Source organism: Sceloporus occidentalis, unplaced genomic scaffold (genome assembly GCF_023333645.1).
Source record: "Sceloporus occidentalis isolate IW3139 unplaced genomic scaffold, rSceOcc1.0.p SCAF_9, whole genome shotgun sequence".
NCBI classification, from domain to species: domain Eukaryota; kingdom Metazoa; phylum Chordata; class Lepidosauria; order Squamata; family Phrynosomatidae; genus Sceloporus; species Sceloporus occidentalis.
The window spans coordinates 5762643-5782958 of record NW_028316989.1 but is presented as its reverse complement, the minus strand read 5'-3'; the positions used below and the strand labels follow the sequence as shown (position 1 = coordinate 5782958).

Here is a 20316-nt window from a genome sequence, read left to right as displayed (position 1 = left end):
TAGTCCCTTAAGTAATATCTTCTGCTCTCATTGTGCCAGGATGCCTTTTAGTTAGGACAAGACCAGAATGTGTTAAGGGTAACTAAAATAGATATGTTGTTCTCCATGACTGCCTGTGTGATGCATTCCTTCTTGGTCTTAACTCTCCAGGCTTCTAATTTTGAAGATTGGTTTCAGCCCTGGCTTTTGCTGATATAAGGTATATTTCAGTTGTCTGTTTTGACACTTCACCAAGCAGGTCTGATAAAAGAACCATTTCCCTTTCTAAAGCTTGCAGTGGCTCTCAGTGGAGGAAATCAATAATCATTTATATAACAGCTACTCTAGCTGGCTCCGTGAGTTTGTATAAGTGTCCATGGGTGTACATGTGATAATAATACCAGACCAAGTCTCCAAATCCTATTTTTTAGTGTGTGTGAGAAAATCAGCCAGCTATAAGACTGGGTACATCAAATGTTCAGTATGAAGAACCATGTTTGTAAATCAGCTTGTCATGTTATATTTGCTGAACGTGTGTCCTTAGCTTGCTAAGGGTGGGGGAATACTAGTTTTAATCAGAAACAGGAATGATTTTCTTTCTTTTCTGTTCTGTTCTTTTTACAAATTGAAAAAGGAAAGGGAAGGGAGTTTAAAGAAAACACATTTGGCATCTCTGTCTCAAGATCTGGAATCTCATTGGTGTCTTACACACACACAAGTCATCTTTACAGAAGGAAACTGACAATCTGTTCCAATGCAGACTGTTTGCATTCAATTTAAGTTTGAAGTAGTAGAGTTATGGTATCATTGCACATGGATATGGTGTCATTGCATGTGGATGTGAATAATGCCTTACATAATTGCCCAAGAATGCAAATTAGCATTCATTTGTAAATTCTGTTGCACATTTGCTCTCTTGGTTCAAGTGTGGAATATTATCACTCAACACAAGGGTTAGGGTCACCAAATGAATTTGTAACTCCACATATGGAGACTACATTATATAACTCCAATGTAGGGTTTTAGCTAAGGTCTCTTACAGGAGGGGTTTCTTAAATGCTTGGAATGCTGTGGTACCTATATTCCTCTAAAAGCTTAGGAGCAGAAAGCTTTGCTTTCCCCCACATCCCTAGATGAATTCGGCCTAGGAATGGACAAAACAATCCTTATCTTGTCCATGTAAGTTTTCCTTATATTCAATTATGAATCCTTTCCATCTAACTTCTACATGAGAAAAAAGTACAGATAAAACACACATTTTATTTTTGCATGTAATATTCCTTATGTGTGCAGTTTCCTTTAATAAACACAATTTCCAGGTAACATTTCCTAATATAGATATTTTTGTATGCAGTCCTTCTAGAATAAGTTTTCACAGACTTGGTCTACTTCCATTAGTACAATAAGGACAGAGGGAGGAACTGGATGAGGGAAACACCTCTCAATATCCTTGCCTATGAAAACCCTATGAAATACATGGGGTCACCATAAATCAGTATGTGACTTGAAGGTGCATACACATACACACAGCCTAACAGAACCCCAATCCTGTCTCATTGCCAGGTATCTACTGGGGTTTGGTTCCAGGACCCATTGTGGGTACCAAAATCCATGGATGCTCAAGTCTCATTAAATATAATGAATAGTAAAAAGGTGTCCCTTTTATAAAATGGCAAAAAGTTTACTTTTTGGAATTTATATATATATTTGGAATATTTTAAATCTGTGGATAAAAAAATCTGTGGATACAGAAGGCTGACTGTGTATATATTCAAATCTTAGATTTCTAGACATGTTATCTCACTAGAGAGAGGGACTCAAGATAAATCACTGTAACTTTACCTCCCACCAGTTTTCAGCCATGCATCCAAGGTCAGCTTGCTTGTTCATAAACAGTCCCAGATCATGCAGATCTCTTCCCAGGCATTGAGCAACAGCATTTTGTGACCCAACTAGGTTCAGCTAGCACAGCCAGAAAACTGTTGGTTTAATGGTAAACCAGAAGGAGGTACAAGTCTAAAGTTCCTTCTTCTCCTCCATTGGCTCATTCTTTCCCCAAAACCAAATCTTCTGATGCCTGTAATTTTAAAATAAGATCTCCAAAGCTACCCACAAAGGTCATTTAGATCTGGAGAGCTCTGGTTATACTTAATCAGCCAATGATGGCCTGATGAGATAGTACCCAATGAGCTGGACTATAGCATGGAGCCCCAGCCAAAGCTGCCCATAGCCAGGACAGAGTTCAAAGTTGATCTGTTCAAGGACCCATCTTTTTGTTTAGTATCCTCAGCACTTTTCTCCAGCACTCTCAAATGAGTTGAATTACTTTATATCAGCTTTCTTCACTTTCCATCTCTCACATCCATACATGGTGATGGGGAATGCAATGGCTTGGACAATCCTGACCTTAAGTGTTCTGTTCTGTGTCTTTGCACTTTGGGTTCTTGTCTACTTTGTTCATAGCTCCCCTGCCCTGCTCTGCTTTTTATTTCCTGGCTGCAATCTCCATTCTGGTCAATGGTATATCCAAGGTAGGGAAAATCTTTAACTATTTCACTTTCCTCATCATCTAGGTTGAACCCATTACTGTTCCATAATGAAATTTCAAAGTTCTGCCTGAATAAAAATGTCTACACTTGCCAGGAGAAAAAGAGTATGAAGCCTGGGATCAGCCACTGAGTAGGTTCTCTCCAAAGTCTTCACAAAATAGACCTACAAAGATAGTGGAATTAAAAAAAAGCCCTCCCAATAGATCTTAAAACTTGAATTATGCTGTATATATGATCCAACACCTCTATTTATCACTTCATACAATGTCTAAGCACTCTAAGTTCAACACTACTTATGCATCATGTAGATAAACTGGGGCTCCACTATATTTTATAAATATTGCTGTTTTGCTTTTCCTTTATATTGCATCATTGGAAAATCTTTAATAAAACAACACACAAAACAATTGTACAGCCATCCATAAACCGAAGAAGCAATTGAGCTATTTTCTGTTAGAGAGGATGGATTTCATCACAGTCGGATGTTGGCATTGTTTAAACTGAACTGCATTATAAGGTGGGACCTTGAAATAGGTGTTAAGATGAATGTTTGTTCCAGGTCAGGAAATTGTATGGCTTGCATTACATTTATATTTATATAGTGCATTATTGTGTTATTGTAAGAGTACATTATTATATTATTGTAAGATTGCAGACTTCCATGCGCGTTCCATTATAAAACAGAGCTGAAGAGTGAATTTTGAACTGAAAAGTCAATGGTAGTGGGAGTAGTCATAATGCAGTATATAAAGAATGTACACTTAAATGATGATGTCAACATTAGAAAAGTCAAAAGGGAAACAGTAAAGCATCACAATTCATTTGGAGTGAATTTGTGCACAGATTTCCATCCAGATGCAACAGTATCGGATTATATTATCTACAAAGGCACACCCAACAGTTCTCTGGTATGAAATTACTTGGAAACAACACCTCTTTTCCTTGAGCACATTCTTTCTAATTACTTTCATTTCCTATTTTGCATTATCAGATACCATGCAGGCTTTGTTTGCCATGAGCAAATCCATGGGGAGAGGTCATGTTTCCCATGCAGCGTAAAATCAGTAGAAATCTTTTGGAATGAACATAATAAGCCCTGAAGGTTGACCAAAGCATAGCTAAATCTTTCACTACTGTGAAATGCAGCCAGTCATCAAATATGGTGCCAATGTGGATAAATTCCAAGCTTGGAATATATAGGTTACAAAGGTTGCCTTCCACACAAGAATTAGCTTTATGGTCCTAATATTTTCTCTGGCAGAAAGTTGATATGCCATGGGGAGACTTCCTAGAACTATCTGCACCTAAAGTTCTAGCAAAGATTCACTCCTTTAGAGATGAGGGGGAAAGAGAGGTAAGAGCAATAACATTATTTGCATCTTTCTCTCCTTCCCATCTCTCTATGGGACTGAAAGTTTACTAGAACAGTATGTGAAGAGAGTCCTAGGAACTCTTCCGAAGGCAAATAACGCTATTGTTCTCACCAGAGATGTTTTGATTAGACGTTATGGAAAGAGAACCAGACAGTAAATATGGACAGCTTCTCCAATATATAGCAGTAGCAAGAACATTGTTTGCTCAGAATTGGAAACGTGCTGAAGTTCTGACAATGTAAGATTGGATTGTTAAAGTTTGCTGAGTTAGCCCAAGTTGTCAAACTGATGTGGCTTTTGAAGGACAAGCAAAGTGAAGAACTTTTTTTTTTGGAAACATTGGTAACTTTTTATGTTCTTTTTAAGTAATAAGAAGTCTAACTGCAGTGTTTTGTATGAAAAGGGATCTTGTAGCACCTTTGAGACTAATGCCCAAAACACATGGGCCAAAAGTGGTGACTTCCGGCTGTTTGGAAGCGCACCATTTATATGACTTATCTCTCCAACATGGTCAAAGGCTCTGGTTCTTTAGACTGAAGCAAAAAGGAGCTGATATAATCCAGCTCCTGGTGGCATGGCTTGGGTCCAGCATCAGCAGCCCACTTTTGGAGTGAACCATGTAATCACTGTTGACTTGATCCATTTTCAGCCAGAACAGCCTTGACCACACTTTCCAAGGCATCTGCTTTGCCCCTTACTGAAAGAAAGAAGCTGGTAGCAAGGGCTTTTGTAGACTTGAGCCTACTACCTCAGATGCATAATCCATAGATCCCTTTGCATACTGATTTCCACACTAACATGGTTATATCTTTCTGTACAATATTTTGTTACTATGCCTACTAGTAATTCTAATAGAATTAACTAGTTACCTAGTTATAACTATAATGGTAGACAGTAGAGAGTAGCAGCTTTCTCTGTGCCGCTCTGCATTGTTTTAGCACCTCTGAAGGGAAATGGTCATCAAAGTATCATGCAGAGCAGTACAGGGAAAGCCACTACTGTCCCGAGCCATTTTGCTTTATTTTTCTCATGTGGTAAAGTCCTAGATAGATAGATAGATTTCCTCCAGATTCTAGATGGAATTCTCCTTTTTCACAGTTTTTTCACATATTGAGTTGCATTTTTGGAAGGCTCTCCACTGTAATCTCAAGATCTTCCTGCTCACCTCCCATCAGATCGGCTGCATTAATATAAATGTGAAATTTGGATTCTCTGTACATCACTTTCAGGGTTTCAGAGAGGGAGATCTTTATTAAACCTACAAAAATATGTCAGGAGCCAAGGGCCTTTTACAAGCAAAGCATGTGCTCTCCCACTGAGCAGAAGCCATTTCTATTTCTCACTTCCAATGCTGATTTTCAGTGTGAGCATTACAGACAGAATATCTATCAGCTTTCCTTTGCCTCATTGGATTTTACCTGGATCAGGATTACACTCTGTCCATAATAAAATAGAGCGGACATGTTGAACTCAGCCTGAAAAGTTATTTCTTTTGAGAAAGCTTTTCATTTGATGTAATAGCTCATGGGAAGGTTTATAATCATAGAATCTATTTATATACTCATGTGTTCTATTTTTTAATAAGCAGTTAAAAGGCAAACTTGTTGATTTTAAGTGTCTGCTTCATTAAATTAAATCCAATCAAATATCAATTCACATAACCATATAATAATAAGCTCTCTGAACATACATAAACTGAAAATGAATGGACAACATTTGCCAGCAAATACACGAATATGATGCAGTGCTGCAGGAAAAGGAATAAGTGGCTTGTTTTTATGTACTTAAACTATTTTTTTCTGGATTGTTAATTCAGTATTAACACTGACCTGCATTATAGGACTATAGTAAGGATCACAATCATAGCACAAGTGAACTGCTCTTGAATATGATCCATAAATTCCTGATGATGGTGATGATCTTACCATCCAGTGACTATGATATACTCATATTTAATTGTCTTCGGAGGGAGAGAAGAACAGCCAGAATCTTCAAGACCTAATTCCCTTCTCTACTATCATCCCTTTTTCCTTGTATATCCCATCTAAGATTGTAAGAGCAAGGGACTGTCAAATTAATTATTTCTAAGTACAAGAGGCCTTTTTGGCTGAAGGGTAGTGTATAAATACTGTAAATGTATATATAAATAGGTATCTAATCTATTGATTAGGTTGGTTCCCAGTCAGCAAAATGATCGGACAAGACTCCATTCTCTCATCCTATTTTTTCATCATGTAGAAAATATCGTACATACAGCAAGTTTAGACACGGAGTGAAGATCAGGAGCAGGAACATTAACAACCTATATGTAAAGAGATCTTGTAGCACCTTTGAGACTAACTTAAAGGAAGAATTTGGAAGCATGAGCCTTTGTAGATCTTGGTCTACTTCCTCAGATGCCCATGAATCAAACATTTTTCAGAATGGAAACTGCAGTCAAGAAATCAGAAGAAGACCAAGGTTGAGAAGGGCAGCTATGTAAGATATAACACTTAGCAATGCGGAATTTCCAAAGCATTGTTTCTTCTTTTAGGGAAAATCTATTGTAATTTTGGACACTATATTCCACTTAGGAAACATATGAGGATAATTTTGAAGCCATGCCTTCCCACATGCTTTGTTTTACTTCAGAATTGGTTTGAGACCTCCAGACCTAAAGTCATGCTTCATTGTCTTTGCATCTTCTTTTAAACGTATGGTCCAAGTTCATAGAGAAATTGATCAAGATGTAATTATGCTTTGTAGAGGCCCACTAAATTTGGCCAGCTTGATGTTAATCATGACTGAATAGACCCATGACTTGAATGTGTCCACTTTAATCATGTCCAAGTCTGGATGCAATCTCATCATTGCCATTGAAAACATCCCCTGTGTTCTTCATATAGGTGGGTTCCTCATGTGGAATTGTATTATGTAGCCGCCCACTATATACACAGCTTTTCAATTGTCTTTCATAGCCTTACAGTGGCAAGTAGCCAGTAAACCACTCAGTGAAATTTTCCATCTGTCTGTCCTTCTATTGCATGTATAATGCATATTATATAATTGAATGTCAAAGAAGTTTATGTGGCATTTAGACTACTCTAACAAATCCTAGAATGGAAAATTGGTTTGAATAGATGGTTTGGCATTACGTGAGCGGGATGTGCAATCCCCTCGTGTTGCATGCCTAGAGTCCACCTTCAATGTTTATTATTCCTTCGTATTGTAAATTTTCTGTCTGGCACTTTATGAAGCTAAAGGAACTGCATTTATCACAAAGGGAACATAAATTATAGCTATTTTTATTATGACTGGGAAAACAGGATATAGCTGTAGTGCTGGATAGGGCTGTTTTTCCTCCTTGTTGTTACTCTTTTTAATAAAACAAGGTATTTAAGAAACCTTGTGTGTATGGAGAAAATGGAAAATCATAACCAGAAAAAAAATACTGAAATGTGGTATTATAGAGGTGCTGGGAAAAAATGAAGGTATTTCAAATTATTGTTACAACACCAACTAAGAAACCTGAAAAGGAAAGAAGACCCACTTTAACAGTTAGATTTTCTTCCTCCTCCCCTTTTTACATTTTCTGTCTCTAGAATGACAGAAGAAGGTGCACTTGTGTTTGATGATCAACCATGAAATAACGAGACCAGACATGTATATATGGGAAAATAAAGGGCCATTATTTTGACCTATTCAAATACTAATACACTTGACTTTTTGGGAAACTACAAGAAGGGGGAGCATCCTGGTGCAGGTCCAGCTGGGGAACCAGTTGTCACCACCCCTTCAACCTATCCTTAGGTGAAAAACCAGGCCTAAAGGTAAATCCAAGACATTGGATTGACTCCTCAGTCCAGCCTATTAGAAGGCAAACATAAGGCACACTTTGTCAAAATCCCACGAGTTTGTAAGAGAGAGCAAATCCCCCATGTCGGCCCCAAAGACAGGGTCCTTTCCAATCCCCAGGTTCTTTGACCTGTAAAGACTGTCCCAGAGCCCAAACTTTCCTCGAAACGGGATGCCAATGGTGAACACCAAACTAATAATATTTCCCCACATCTCTGAACCCTGGCGACAATGACAGCATCCTATTTGACCTACCAAGCCAATTTTCCAAGTCCCTGTACAAACTATATGAGGTAGGCCAAAAAAACTCATGTAATGGGGATAAAAAATTCCTACCTGGCCCCAAAGCAGCCAGCTAAGCTCACACTGGATATTGGGTGGGAGAGGTGGGTTGTGTTTCAAAGAAAAAGAATGGCTGTAGAGGAGGCAACCAGCATAAAAAGCCACTGTGCTCCATCCTCTATCACATGTCCCTAGTTTGGCTAAACCAGCCAAGCCCCCATTATACTGGTCTCTAACCATGAAGACCATCAAAGATGAACCTTCCCTTAAAGGGCTGCATAGCTTAGGTCATGTTTGAATCTTGGGGTCAATGTTGATGGTTTGGCTGAGCTGTTTGGAAGTTTGCTTGCACCTTTTTGTGTGCAATCCCTGGGGAGATGATCCAAGGGAGATGGGATTTACACTGAAAGGTTATTCAGACAGTGAAAACAATCCTGGTAGAATGTGGGTTGAATCTTTGTTGTTGTTCATATGCATTTCAAATGCACCTCAACAAATTGGGGGGAGGTGCCAAAAAAACCCACGAGTTTTCCGAGTTTTCCTAAAAGATAGAAAAACATGTGAACAACAAAGATTCAACCCATATTCTACCTGGATTATTTTCACCATCTGAATAACCCCAAGGTGATTATGTATGGGAAGATTATGCATTCAAGTAGGATTCAGAGGAATTAAATGAAATAAAGGCTGAGAAATGTTCACAACCTGGAAACCTCCTCCCATGGCTGTAAAAGGTTTGCTTCTTGTTCTCAAGAGGTTTTGTGAAATACATAGAAGGTGAAATGACTAGTGTTTGATTCCCGAATCACACTCAAAGGCTTCTTTCGTCTGAAGAACACACACAGCCAATCCCTTTGAAAACTTCAGCTCTGAACTCCGCATCAGTAATTCTGATTTTGTTTAATTCACTTTCATAACAGAAATTGAAACAGATGCAGGATGTCTATGGTCAACCAAGCAGCCTTTTAGAAAAATAAGTTGCATCAGCTCAGAAAGTCCCAGATCCTTAAGAAGAGTGAAGAGCCACGGAGGTCATAACTAACCAAGGATGACCTGCATATTCATGAATATCAAATAAGAAAAAGGAAATCATGAAGACGATGCCATTTGTGACACAATCATGCATACCAAACAGTGAAACTCCAGACTGCAACGTCAATTCTAAAGGGAAAGATTTTAATTTAGATTTAACCTATGGGAAATGTGCACAGCTTTACTTAAAATAAAATGGAACTGAATTCTGAGTAACTTAAAGAGTTCTTTCCTGGGTTGTTTCTTTTTTAGCTCAATAAGCTCTCAATCAATAATTAAAAACCTCCCTAAAATAAAAAATTCACAAAGAAAAGAAGCAGAAGAAAATGAATACAAAATCATCATCATCATCATCATCATCATCATCATCATCATCATCATCATCATCATCATCATCATCGCCAGAATTCCTATATCATCTTTACTTAATGCACCTTTACATATATTTAGTTAAGTAGCAGAAACTCTGCTAGTGAATTGTGAAGTTGTGTGTTGGGACAATGCCAAGAATGTTCAATGAACATTGTTGCCCATTGTGCAATGGTTACTTTGCCAGCTCTTCCACATAATAACATACCAGCAGCCCCATAATAGAGACAGATGTTAGGAAACTGTCCTATTCGAATTCCTTCATACATTGGTCCATTTACCAAGATGAAACTTCCAGGCAAGATTCCAGCCAACAATTGTAATCATTCTATGAATATGTACAGAGAGGAGGTTCCACTGAAATCTATGGGTTTTACTCAAAAATGTTACAGGATTGCAGAATTGTCATATAACCCAATAGTCAGTACTCCTCTGCAGATAGAGGCACTTAGAGGAAGAACTCTATGGATGATCTTAATTATTTGGAGAGATTTAAAGGATGATTTGAATTTAAGGGCCCAAACAGACAGGCCAAAATAATGCTGCTTCAGGTCACGTTGGAGGTCTGCTGTTTAAATGATGCATGCGTCCTAAGACCCCAGGAGCCGCACCAAAGCCATGCGCCAGTCCTGTTCAGACCCTAAGATATGGAAAATTATCTAAATTCAAATGCATCTGAGAAAGTAGACTTAAGTCTATAAAAGCTCATGGTGACTATTTCTTTCTTTCGTTTAGTCTCTAATTTGCCTAAATTCAAGATAAACTAAATAACAAATGGAGAAATAACAAAACAGGTTGACTCTGTAGTAAGCTGTATAAACCTTATATTGGATTATGCTATCTAAAAGGCTGTCAACCTTCCTTTCAGTCCCTCCAATGATTAAGATCATCCAAACTGATGGGGGATAATGTGCTGGCTTTGGAATGTTTAATTGTAATTGTATTGAATTGTGTATTTGATTGTAAAATTCAACAAAGTGTGAGTTATGGATGCAAAATATCACTTATTTAGTCTTTGTAAAGAAGACAAGAGAAATCTTTTTTCCCCTCCTCAAGGGAGTAAGAGGGGCTTTTTTGTGCTTGCTTTAGTCAAAGTTCATGTTCGGATCAGGAGATAAAAATCTAAGCAAGTACATAATGGCTCACATAAATGAGAATATAGTATAATTCATAACATTGAAAATATAAATCTTTTTTAATATATATCAGAACAATCTTGAATAATACTGAATAAGAGAAATTAGCTGCATTGGACCCAGTGAGAGTTTGGAATAAAGAGGATTGCACTGAGAGATTCGCAGAGAGCATATCTATAGGGCAAACATCATTTTTTGAAGTCCAAAGATGGAATATATATATATATATATTCTTTTGGGGGGTAAAATAACAGTGTAGAAAACACATCAGACCAAGTTGAATAACTAACTTCCTTAAAATAAACCATAGCTGGGATTGTAGGTTTTTAAAATAAAAGTGTGTGAGAGAGAAAGATGCTCTTCAAGTAAGATATAAAATTGGCAATAGCACAGCAACTTTTGAGAAGCCCAACCCAAAACTCAAACCTTTCATAGAAAAAGTATATTCAACAGTGCCACCCAGTGGCACCTGCAATAAAAATCCATATATTTATACTTTAGGAAATATATACTTTTGATAATCAAGCTGTACTGACCATATTGCAAAATACAACAAAAAAAAAATCCCCAAAATGTGATACTTTTATTGGCAAACTAAAATGCACAAAATACAACATGCAAGATTTCAAAGCTTCATTGGCTTCTTCATCAGGCAAAGATGTTAAAAATCATATAGAAAGGGGAAAAACTACAACGTCACAGACCGACATTTTATCTCATATGTGACTTCTGTTATCATTTAAGTCTCTAGACGGATCTTAACGCAGGCAGAAGTCACTCCCTTTCTTGTCCACATAGGAACTAGGGGAAGACTACAATAAAAGACAGGTAATTCAATTTCAACTCCATTGGCAATAGGAAAGTAAATTCCCTTGAGATCCAAGCTGTCCCTATTCTGTGCAAAGCTGTCTATGCCTGCAAATCTGACAGTCACAGAGGGCAGAATCCCAGTGATGCTTGCATGGTTTTGCAATTAACGTAGGGTGCAACTGAAAGCTTTCAAATGTGTTGCGTTTATCCTTAAGTGTGACTGTTATGGGAACAGAGAGCCGGCATCAATGGAGAAAATAGTTTCCTTTGATTTGGTTAATTTTGTCAATCAATTGGTAATGTGTGCGGAGGAGGAGGAGCAGTTATCTGAATATGCTCTTTTGGTGTATATGTTAATATGATGGCAGCAGGCTTTCAAGTATCCCTTGAAAGTAGTAAAAATCTCTTTTTCGTGAGATGGAGCAGGTTGTCTAAACCGAAATACAACAGTAGTAATATTTTGGTTTAGACAACCTGCTCCATCTCATAGTAATAATAGTAGTAAATTGTAATAGTAATATTTGTTGCTGTTGTTGTGTGCCTTCAAGTCATTTCTGACTTAGGGAGACCCTAAGGTGAACCTATCATGGGGCAAGATTTATTCAGGAGCGGTTTTCCATTGCCATTCATTGAGGCTGGGAAAGTGTGACATGCCCAAGGCCACCCACTAGGTTTCCATGGCTGAGCGGGAATTCGAACCCTGGTTTCCAGAGTCATAAACCAACACTCAAACCACTACACCACACTGGCTCTCAATAATAATAGTGATAGTAGTAAATTGACTAAACAGATTACATATAGTTTTGTATGTATCCTATCTATATTTGATAATGGCACTCAGAGTTGTGCAGTCATGGTTCTCCAAATGCTTGCCCATCTTGGCAATAACCATGCTCTGATTTATTGAGCTTCATTGAGATGGATACATTATGTATCAACAAGAGCACATATAGGATTGCATCTTAAGGTTTCCATGTCTCAATGCAGCACTAGATTTGGGATCCAGCCAATTATCTCATCAAGACAATACAGACATTCAATTATATTTCTGTTTCTTAGGCAACTGTGTTTGGAGTTTTATTGGGGACAATATTGCTTCCTTATGTTACTCTGAAAACACGTTAATGATAAAGAAAAAAAAATCCTATCTTGCAGCTCTTTGGAATGAGAGAAACAACTATTATCTGACATTGTAATCTTTCCTTTAATTAACTAAAGTGACAAACCCCACCATTTTGATTGAAATGAGCAGCTCCCTGTGGTCCGTCATTTGAGATGCTATTGTTATCTTTACAGACATGCTATTTTATATTTTTCATTCGGGTGATTAGAGCTCTCTTTGCTACTGCTGAAAATTAGTTGGCACAGTTGTTAAGAGAACCCTGTTGCTTAATTTTGTCCCATATATGCCACATTCCTCTCATAAAAACAGTGGTAAGTGATGAAGCAGTTCACAGGCAAAACTACTAGTAGTTGGCGGTTGAGGGAGGCGGAGGATCCTGGCAATGGACAAACCTGTCTATTTCTCTTCTGTGCCACCTGTGAACAATTTCAGCCATAAAATGTGTTGTCTTTCACAATAACTGACATTTTAAAGAAAACAAATGGTCTCCAAGTACATATTAAACTATGACATCTGGTGCGTTGGAACTGCTAGGAGTTGTGTCACATCTAAAGATGGGTGGATCAGCCTAATTTTAGTCTATGTCAGTGTGGAATACTGAAGTACTTGGATGGGAGACCAGCAACAAATACCAGGTGCTGTAAGCTATATTGCAGAGGAAGGAACTGAGTATTCTTTGCCTAAGAAAACCATATGAAATTGATGGGATTACCATAAGTACAGTGCACCCGTGGGGAGGAAGGGGCGGCACATCCCATAGACACTAATGGGGCACGTGCCACCATGCCACCGAGTGCACAAACCCCATTCCTTTAAATGGGGCTCAAGCATACATATCATTTGCTTTATGCGGGGGAGTCCGGAATGGATCCTCCGCGTAAAGCAAGGGCGCACTGTAAATAAGCAAACTGAAGGAACATGCACACATGCATGGTTTCCATTCTATTACTGATGCATGATACAATTGGTCCTTCATATCTATGGATTCTTTATGCATGGATTCAAATATATATGGTTTGATTTTTTTTAAAAAAATCCAAAAAATAAAATAAAATTTGCCATTTTATATAAAGGACACCATTTTACTGTGCCATTGTATTTGATGGGACTTGAGCATCCATGGATTTTGGTATCCACCGGGGAGCTTTGAACCAAACCCCAATGGATAGCAAGGGCCCACTGTTCATTCATGCTTTTCCTTTTTGGTGTGCTGCTCTAGAAGCCTTTTCTTATTTCCTGTGCTATGCGTGTAGGAAACGGAGTCGGCTCCATTGAGCCTCATCTCCATATAAATGAGAACTCAAGATGAATGTATTGTCCATCTGTATTTTGATGGGCGAGAACAATTAACCTGCTTTCAAGCTGAACGTGCTCAATGTTCATCATAGCCGACAAGTACCCCTCCTTTAGTGGAACAGCCTGAGAGAGATATTCAATGGTGTGCACGGTAAAGCAGCTAACAAAGTCAATCTGAATTATTCCTCCTTGTCAAAATATGCAAAATGTTCATCAATCCACCACCATGCAGAGCTAGCTTTGATTATTTGGGTATTGAAATGCATGGTAATCCTGTGAAACAATTTGGCCACTAATTGGAGCAGCCTATTATATGTAATGTAGAAGGATATGCAGAAATGGCCTGTGTCCCACGCACTCTGCTTTGTACAGTGTTGGAATCATTAAGATAAATTGGCTTCCTTAGATTTGCTATTAGTCTTCATGAACTTATTGCTATACCTATTTACTTGCCTTGAGTGTTTAAATGCTTCCTTTTCTGGTATGCAGGAGAAAATTCAGTACTCTGTGCCTGCCTGCTGCTTTCAGCATATTCTTCACCGTTGCTTATACTTTCCAAGAATACTAGGGTATTGCAGTTCAGCAACATCCGAAAGGGTGTAGTTTATCTCCTCTCCCTATACACACCCACATTAGGAAGAAATATTTGTATTTTCCATATTTATCTAGCAGTATGGGGGACTCACTTATACTAAAAATTAACTGGGGTTTGGTTCCAGGGGCCCCCATGGATACCAAAATCCATGTTGTGGCATCAGTGCTATCTGGCAGAGAAGACTAAGGCTCCATCTGCACTGCAGAAATAATGCAGTTTGATATCACCTTATCTGCCATGCCACAATGCTATGGATTTCTGGGAACTGTACTTTGTTGTGGCACCAGAGCTCTCTGACAGAGAAGGCTGAATATTGCATAAAACTACAGTTTCCAGAATTCAATAACATTGAGGCATGGCAGTTAAAGTGGTGTCAACTTGGATTATTTCTGCAGTGCAGGTGTATCGTAAAGATCTCACCAAATTATAAATCCCAGGATTCCATGGTACTGAGCCAGGGCAGTTAAAACAGTGTCAAACTGCTTTAACTATGCTGTGTTAGATGCAGCTTTAGAGCCATGGGATAGAAATGGCTTGGACTAAGGATGATGCCTTGCAGCTGGAAAAGCTGGGCCTAGCGAGAGGGCAGGATGAATGATGTGCCTTTCAGTTCAGACTAGTTCTCATGAGCTATTCTTTGTGGGCTCACACCTCTTCCACTTTTGTAGATGTCCCATTGTTAATTTAGTAAATCTGTGGACTTCATTTAATAAAACATCCCCTTACTTCTTGGTCAGATTCTTTCATCGTCATCTTTTTTTTTTTTAAACAGAAAGACAGAAAGAAAATGAATCCTGTTTGAAACAGAAGACTTCTGTCTCTTTCTCTATTTCTCTCACTAAGAGAGGAAGTTTGAAGAATATTCAAGTAGTTTGAGACTGTTCAGATCATGGCTGACTGGTTTAGAGTTCGGTCAAGCATGCAGTCTCTTGTTGACGTGAGCTGCAGACATTTTCCCTGCAAGAGTTCTTCATGCTTTCCACATGCAATTCACTGGGCAGGTCTGCTTTCCCCTGTAGGGTATTTTCTGCCTAGTCCTATTCGCACTAAGTTAAGATTCATCACAGCAAGCAAACTATAATGGCAGTGTATGGGGATTGTTTTCCAAGCCAAATGATCTGGATGCATTTGTTAAAAAAATAACACTGAGGTGTATTTGTCTATTGTTTAATTCTTGTCCCATCTCAGATCCCAAAATTCACAAAGTTACCTACTACTTCACACATCTATGCACAGATGACCTGTAATTTATTAATACTTATTCTATACCAGGCTTGGTGAATGGTTATCCCAAAGCTTTATTTCAGATGGTTTAAGAACATCTCACTGTTTCAAGAAGGGCAGGGCTAAAGCCAAATTATGGTAGATGGGGGAGATCAAAAATGATTATATATTCACAAGCCAAAGTGAGAGTCTTCTTCTTTGGAGGCTTTTAAACAGAGTCTGGAGGGCCATCTATTGGAGGTCCTTCAGTCATGTATTCCTGCATGGAAGGGGCTTGGACTGGATGATTCTTGAGGCATCTTCCAACCCTATGATTCTATGATTCTAAATCAGCCTATGGAAGCAGTGCAGTGATGGAGAACCTATGGCATGCGTGCCAGAGGTGGCACTCAGAGCCCTCTCTATGGGCACATGTGCCATCGTCCCAGCACAGAGTTTGCCAGAGTTTGTTACTAGAAAGCCAGAGGGACATGGCACTTTGCAATAAATAAGTGGGTTTTGGGTTGCAGTTTGAGCACTTGGCCTCGAAAAGGTTCACCATCACTGGACATATCATCTATGACTAGATTGAATAGTCAACAAGATGGTGCCATCTTCAAAATGGCATGGAAGCAGCTGCTAAGTGGGTACGAAACATTGAGTGCTCAGGGTCTCTAGAGAAGCATATATTTCCACATTTTTATTGCAAAAGCAGCCTTGCATGACATAGCTGTTTGGGAGAAAATGTGTGACTGTGGGGAGGCTTGGAGGTCTGGATGCAGTTTGACATCATCTTAAGCTGTTGAAATACAGTTCCAGCAACCCTTCACAATTAGTCTTGCTGGCTGGGACTTTGACATTGACAGTTGAAGCCTAGTTTTCTTGAGACAGTTTCCAAAATCACTGATCTAGATTGTATGGGAATAAGGCACTACAGAAATAATGCCATTTGACCGTGTTTTACCTGCCATGGCTCAGTGCTATGGAATCCTGGAATTTGTAGTTTGTTGTGGCACCAGAGCTCTCTGACAGAGAAGGCTAAATATTTCACAAAACTACAAATCCTGGAATTCCATAGCATTAACCCATGGCAGTTAAAATGGTGTCAAAGTGCATTGTTTCTGTAGTGTTGGCATATCCTTATTGTTTGGGAAAGTGCAACATTAGAAAAATCCATTTTACTTAGAAAAGAGCATCAACTTCTCCTTGAATTCGTTCTCATTCTTGTATAAGTTGGAGAAATCTGAATTATAGCCAAAAAGACCATAAGGGAGAAGAATTATATCTTGGTGGCTTGGGCTTGTGGCTTTAAGAAATCATTTTTATTTTTGCTTTCCACATACAGAACTCCTGTACAACTTTTAAAAGAGCATTTAAAACTCTTTAAGGAAGCCATTCATTTCTGAGTAGCTCTCCTGCATGCCATAAATTTTGAGCAGATCTAATGAAAAGCCAATATTTAATACAAGACAAAGACTTATTTCACTCATTCTCCAATGCCTCCATTTGTCATTGTGGCAGGAACATTATCAAATGTTCATATTAAATACTGTGCATATTTATTGTGAGTAATGGATGGAACAGGTAGCCTTCTTTATGATCACTGCACAGAAAAACAACTTTACTTTCTCCCTCATTGTCACAATTCTTTCTTGACAGATGTTATGTGCTCTGCTTTCCAAGAGCTACATGGGACAAATCTTTGTAATGCTGTCCTACTGCAACCAGTTGGAGTTCGGTGTTATGTTCACATAAAACAATATTGTAGCATATTTTCCTGTAATGATATCTTCATAGGGGCAGGTTATAAACTCAAGGAGGACAAGTTACAATGCTTGAAATTTCAAATCTAGAGCATTTCCTATAAATACAAGTAGTAGTTGCTAGAGTGTCTGTTATTGTGTATAATGAATACTTCAAGGAGCATCTGAGCATGCAGTCTATTTTCACAATGTGGTGGACTACATTTGAATCAAACTCCTAAGCTGATGAATCAATTTTCCAAGTGTTGTATAGTAGCTAGAAGGATAAAAATCAAGGGCCTAAGCAGTTGGGCAGCATAGCATGATTCCTTGTTGCAACTAATCAATAGGATTCATGCTTGATTTAAAATAGACTCCTATGCAAGCCTATTGAGAAGTTACACTGAGTCCAAATGGATTTCCTCCCAAGCAAAGGTGCATAGGTTTGCAATCTCATTTGCCTGTTTGCTACTTCCCGCAGTATAATGCACTTGGCATCATACAACCATTTAGTGGCAAGTTGACTTGGTTGCTTCATATCTGTTTAATCTATGTACCCATCTACCTTTTCAGTAGGAAAAAATATGTAACAGTTTGAAATCTACACAAAAAGGTACAATGTTTTGTGTGCTGTTTAAAAAAATGTAAACTAAAACAGGATGAATACACTTCTAAGGGCCTGAACAGACAGGCCAAAATAAAGCTGCTTCGGGTCACTTTGGAGGTATGCTGTTTAAATGACAGACACATCTTAAGAGACCAGAAGCTGCGCCAAAGCTGTGCTCCAGTCCTTATGACTGGAGCATGGCTTTGGTGTGGCATCCAGCCTCTTAGGACACATGCATCATTTAAACAGCATACCTCCAAAGTGACCTGAAGCAGCTTTATTTTGGCCTGTCTGTTTGGGTCCTAAGGATGGAAAAATGGGAGAAACCAAGTTGGGAGATTTATCCATCACCAGATAGCAGAGGCTAATTTACACGATACAATTAGAGCACTATTATTCCACTTGAATCACCATGGTTCTACCCTATGGAATCCTGTGTTTTGTAGTTTGGAGACATACTGTAGTCTGTAGCCTTTAGTCTAGAGAACTGTAACTGTTTCTCCCTTGACTTCCAGTCCCAGGATCCTATAGCATGGAATGATGGCACTTAAAAGTGGAATAATAGCACTATAATTGTGTAGGGTGGATGAGCCCAAGTTCTACTGTACAATGGTTGTGTTAAACTACAATAAAACCATTTAAATTGCTTGGATAGAACTAAATAGAGTTTAATAGCCTTGGATAGAGTTATCCATCTACCATTGCAGCTCTTTCCATAACTGCTGAACATAAGACGATTTCAAATGGTTATCTTCTAGTAGCTTCATGATATTAGGATATTTTCTGAACAATTGAATTGAACTACATAGCAATCACTGTTCCTTTGCCTGGCATTCTGTATGTTAGGTAGCTCTTATTTTCCACCCCCATTTTGAGCTAGTTTTTCTTTCTTGCTGCTAAAGAGCAAGGTGGATCAGAGAAAGAAAAAACTTCTCAGAATGGAGCCAAGAGGACAGTTGGGAAAAGTACTAAAGGTATGTTTAACAGGGCAATGGCATTTCAGAGCCATTTAGAGTTAATGTTCAGAGTCAGAACTTTTTAAACTCCTGTTTGGAGGCAAGAAACAAAACAATGGCGTCTACTGGGGCCCATCTAATTAATGTCCTGTACATTGTTACTGGGTTCTTTTAAAAGGGGGCGATCTTAATCTCCTAAATAACAAAGGACACCAAGGATTGCTGGGTTTTATAGTATAGTAAAGAGCTATCTGTGGTATAGTTGACATCTGTGGTAGTATGCACTCAGGATTGTGTTTCTCGGCTTGTGCTGGGTCAGCCAATGCTCAAGCTATAAGAAAGGTACAGGAGTGCTGAATGTAATTGAGGAGACCTGGATTTTAATCAAATTGTTCCCTATTGTATTCGTAACAACGAAGGGGGCCATTACAAAATTCAAGGGTCCCAAAGTAGTTTTCCTATTTGAGCATTGACTCGGTATTTTGTTTTTCCCATATTGTCTTTTTCTAGTTAAAAGGAGAATACTCTTCTGCAGTGATGCTAACTTGTTGCTCCTCTTTCTCTCTCTCTCTCTCTCTCTCTCTTTCTTTCTTTCTTTCTCTCTCTCTCCTCTAGGTCCCTCACCATATGAAAACCTTGCCCTATTACGGCTATGACCAACCAGTAATCGGATACTGCCAGGCCCACAAACCCCTCCATGTAAATAAGGGATATGACACTATCTCCCGGGATCAGGCTGAGACCGCCAACTTGGAGCGGAGTCGAGACTTCATTGCTACAATCACACGTTCAGCAGCTCCAGCTATATATATTGAGAGAATACCAAACTGATGGAACGTCTTTGCAGAGAAATGAAAAGGATTGTGTGGGAGGGTTCTTTTTTTCGGGAAGGGAAGGGGAACCTTTGATTCAAGAGGAACAAGGAACAAAAAAAGTAACCATTCCAGTTACCAGTATTTCAGCTTCGACAACAGGAAAGGAGACAGTTGCAAACTGAATTTCTACCACGGTCCTCAAACAATCGAATGACCTTGTCATATGAACTGGAGAACTTCAGGATGTTCTTTGGCTTTAAACTGTTGAACAAACTTCTTGGTGTAAATATCAGAAAGATTCTTGAATTCTTATAAAAACAAAACCCCACAGACATTAGATTTCACTCTAGTAACATAAAGGGATGGATTAAACGTTCTGTTTGTATATTTGATTTTTCTACATTGCACAGTTCCTTTGAAGGAGAACAACCATAGATACCAACTTAAAGGAGTGTGTACATGGGAATGGTGGGACGTCCAAACAAAGAATGAAAATACGATATATCATTTTGTTATCATGTGTTTATTACTCTCAAAGGTTCCTTTAAAGTTTCATTTTCCTTATTGGGATGGGGAAACATATCACACCAAATTCTTTAATGCTTTTGTTTAAAA

At 38.6% G+C, this 20316-nt stretch overlaps 1 protein-coding gene across 4 annotated transcripts in view; it reads left to right on the top strand.

The window, feature by feature from the left end:
* The window catches only part of LRRTM4 (leucine rich repeat transmembrane neuronal 4), a 234204-nt gene extending 214127 nt beyond the window's left edge, over positions 1-20077 (top strand). For 2 of the 4 annotated variants that reach the window (XM_089538045.1, XM_089538044.1), the window contains one exon: positions 19502-20077. In XM_089538045.1, coding sequence (XP_089394171.1) covers positions 19502-19717 — 216 coding nt within the window. In that variant the 3' untranslated portion in view covers positions 19718-20077. The remainder of the gene's footprint in view (positions 1-19501) is intronic. The other 2 variants (XR_016282316.1, XM_089538046.1) reach the window with 2 other exon arrangements.
* Positions 20078-20316: the final 239 nt, after the last annotated feature.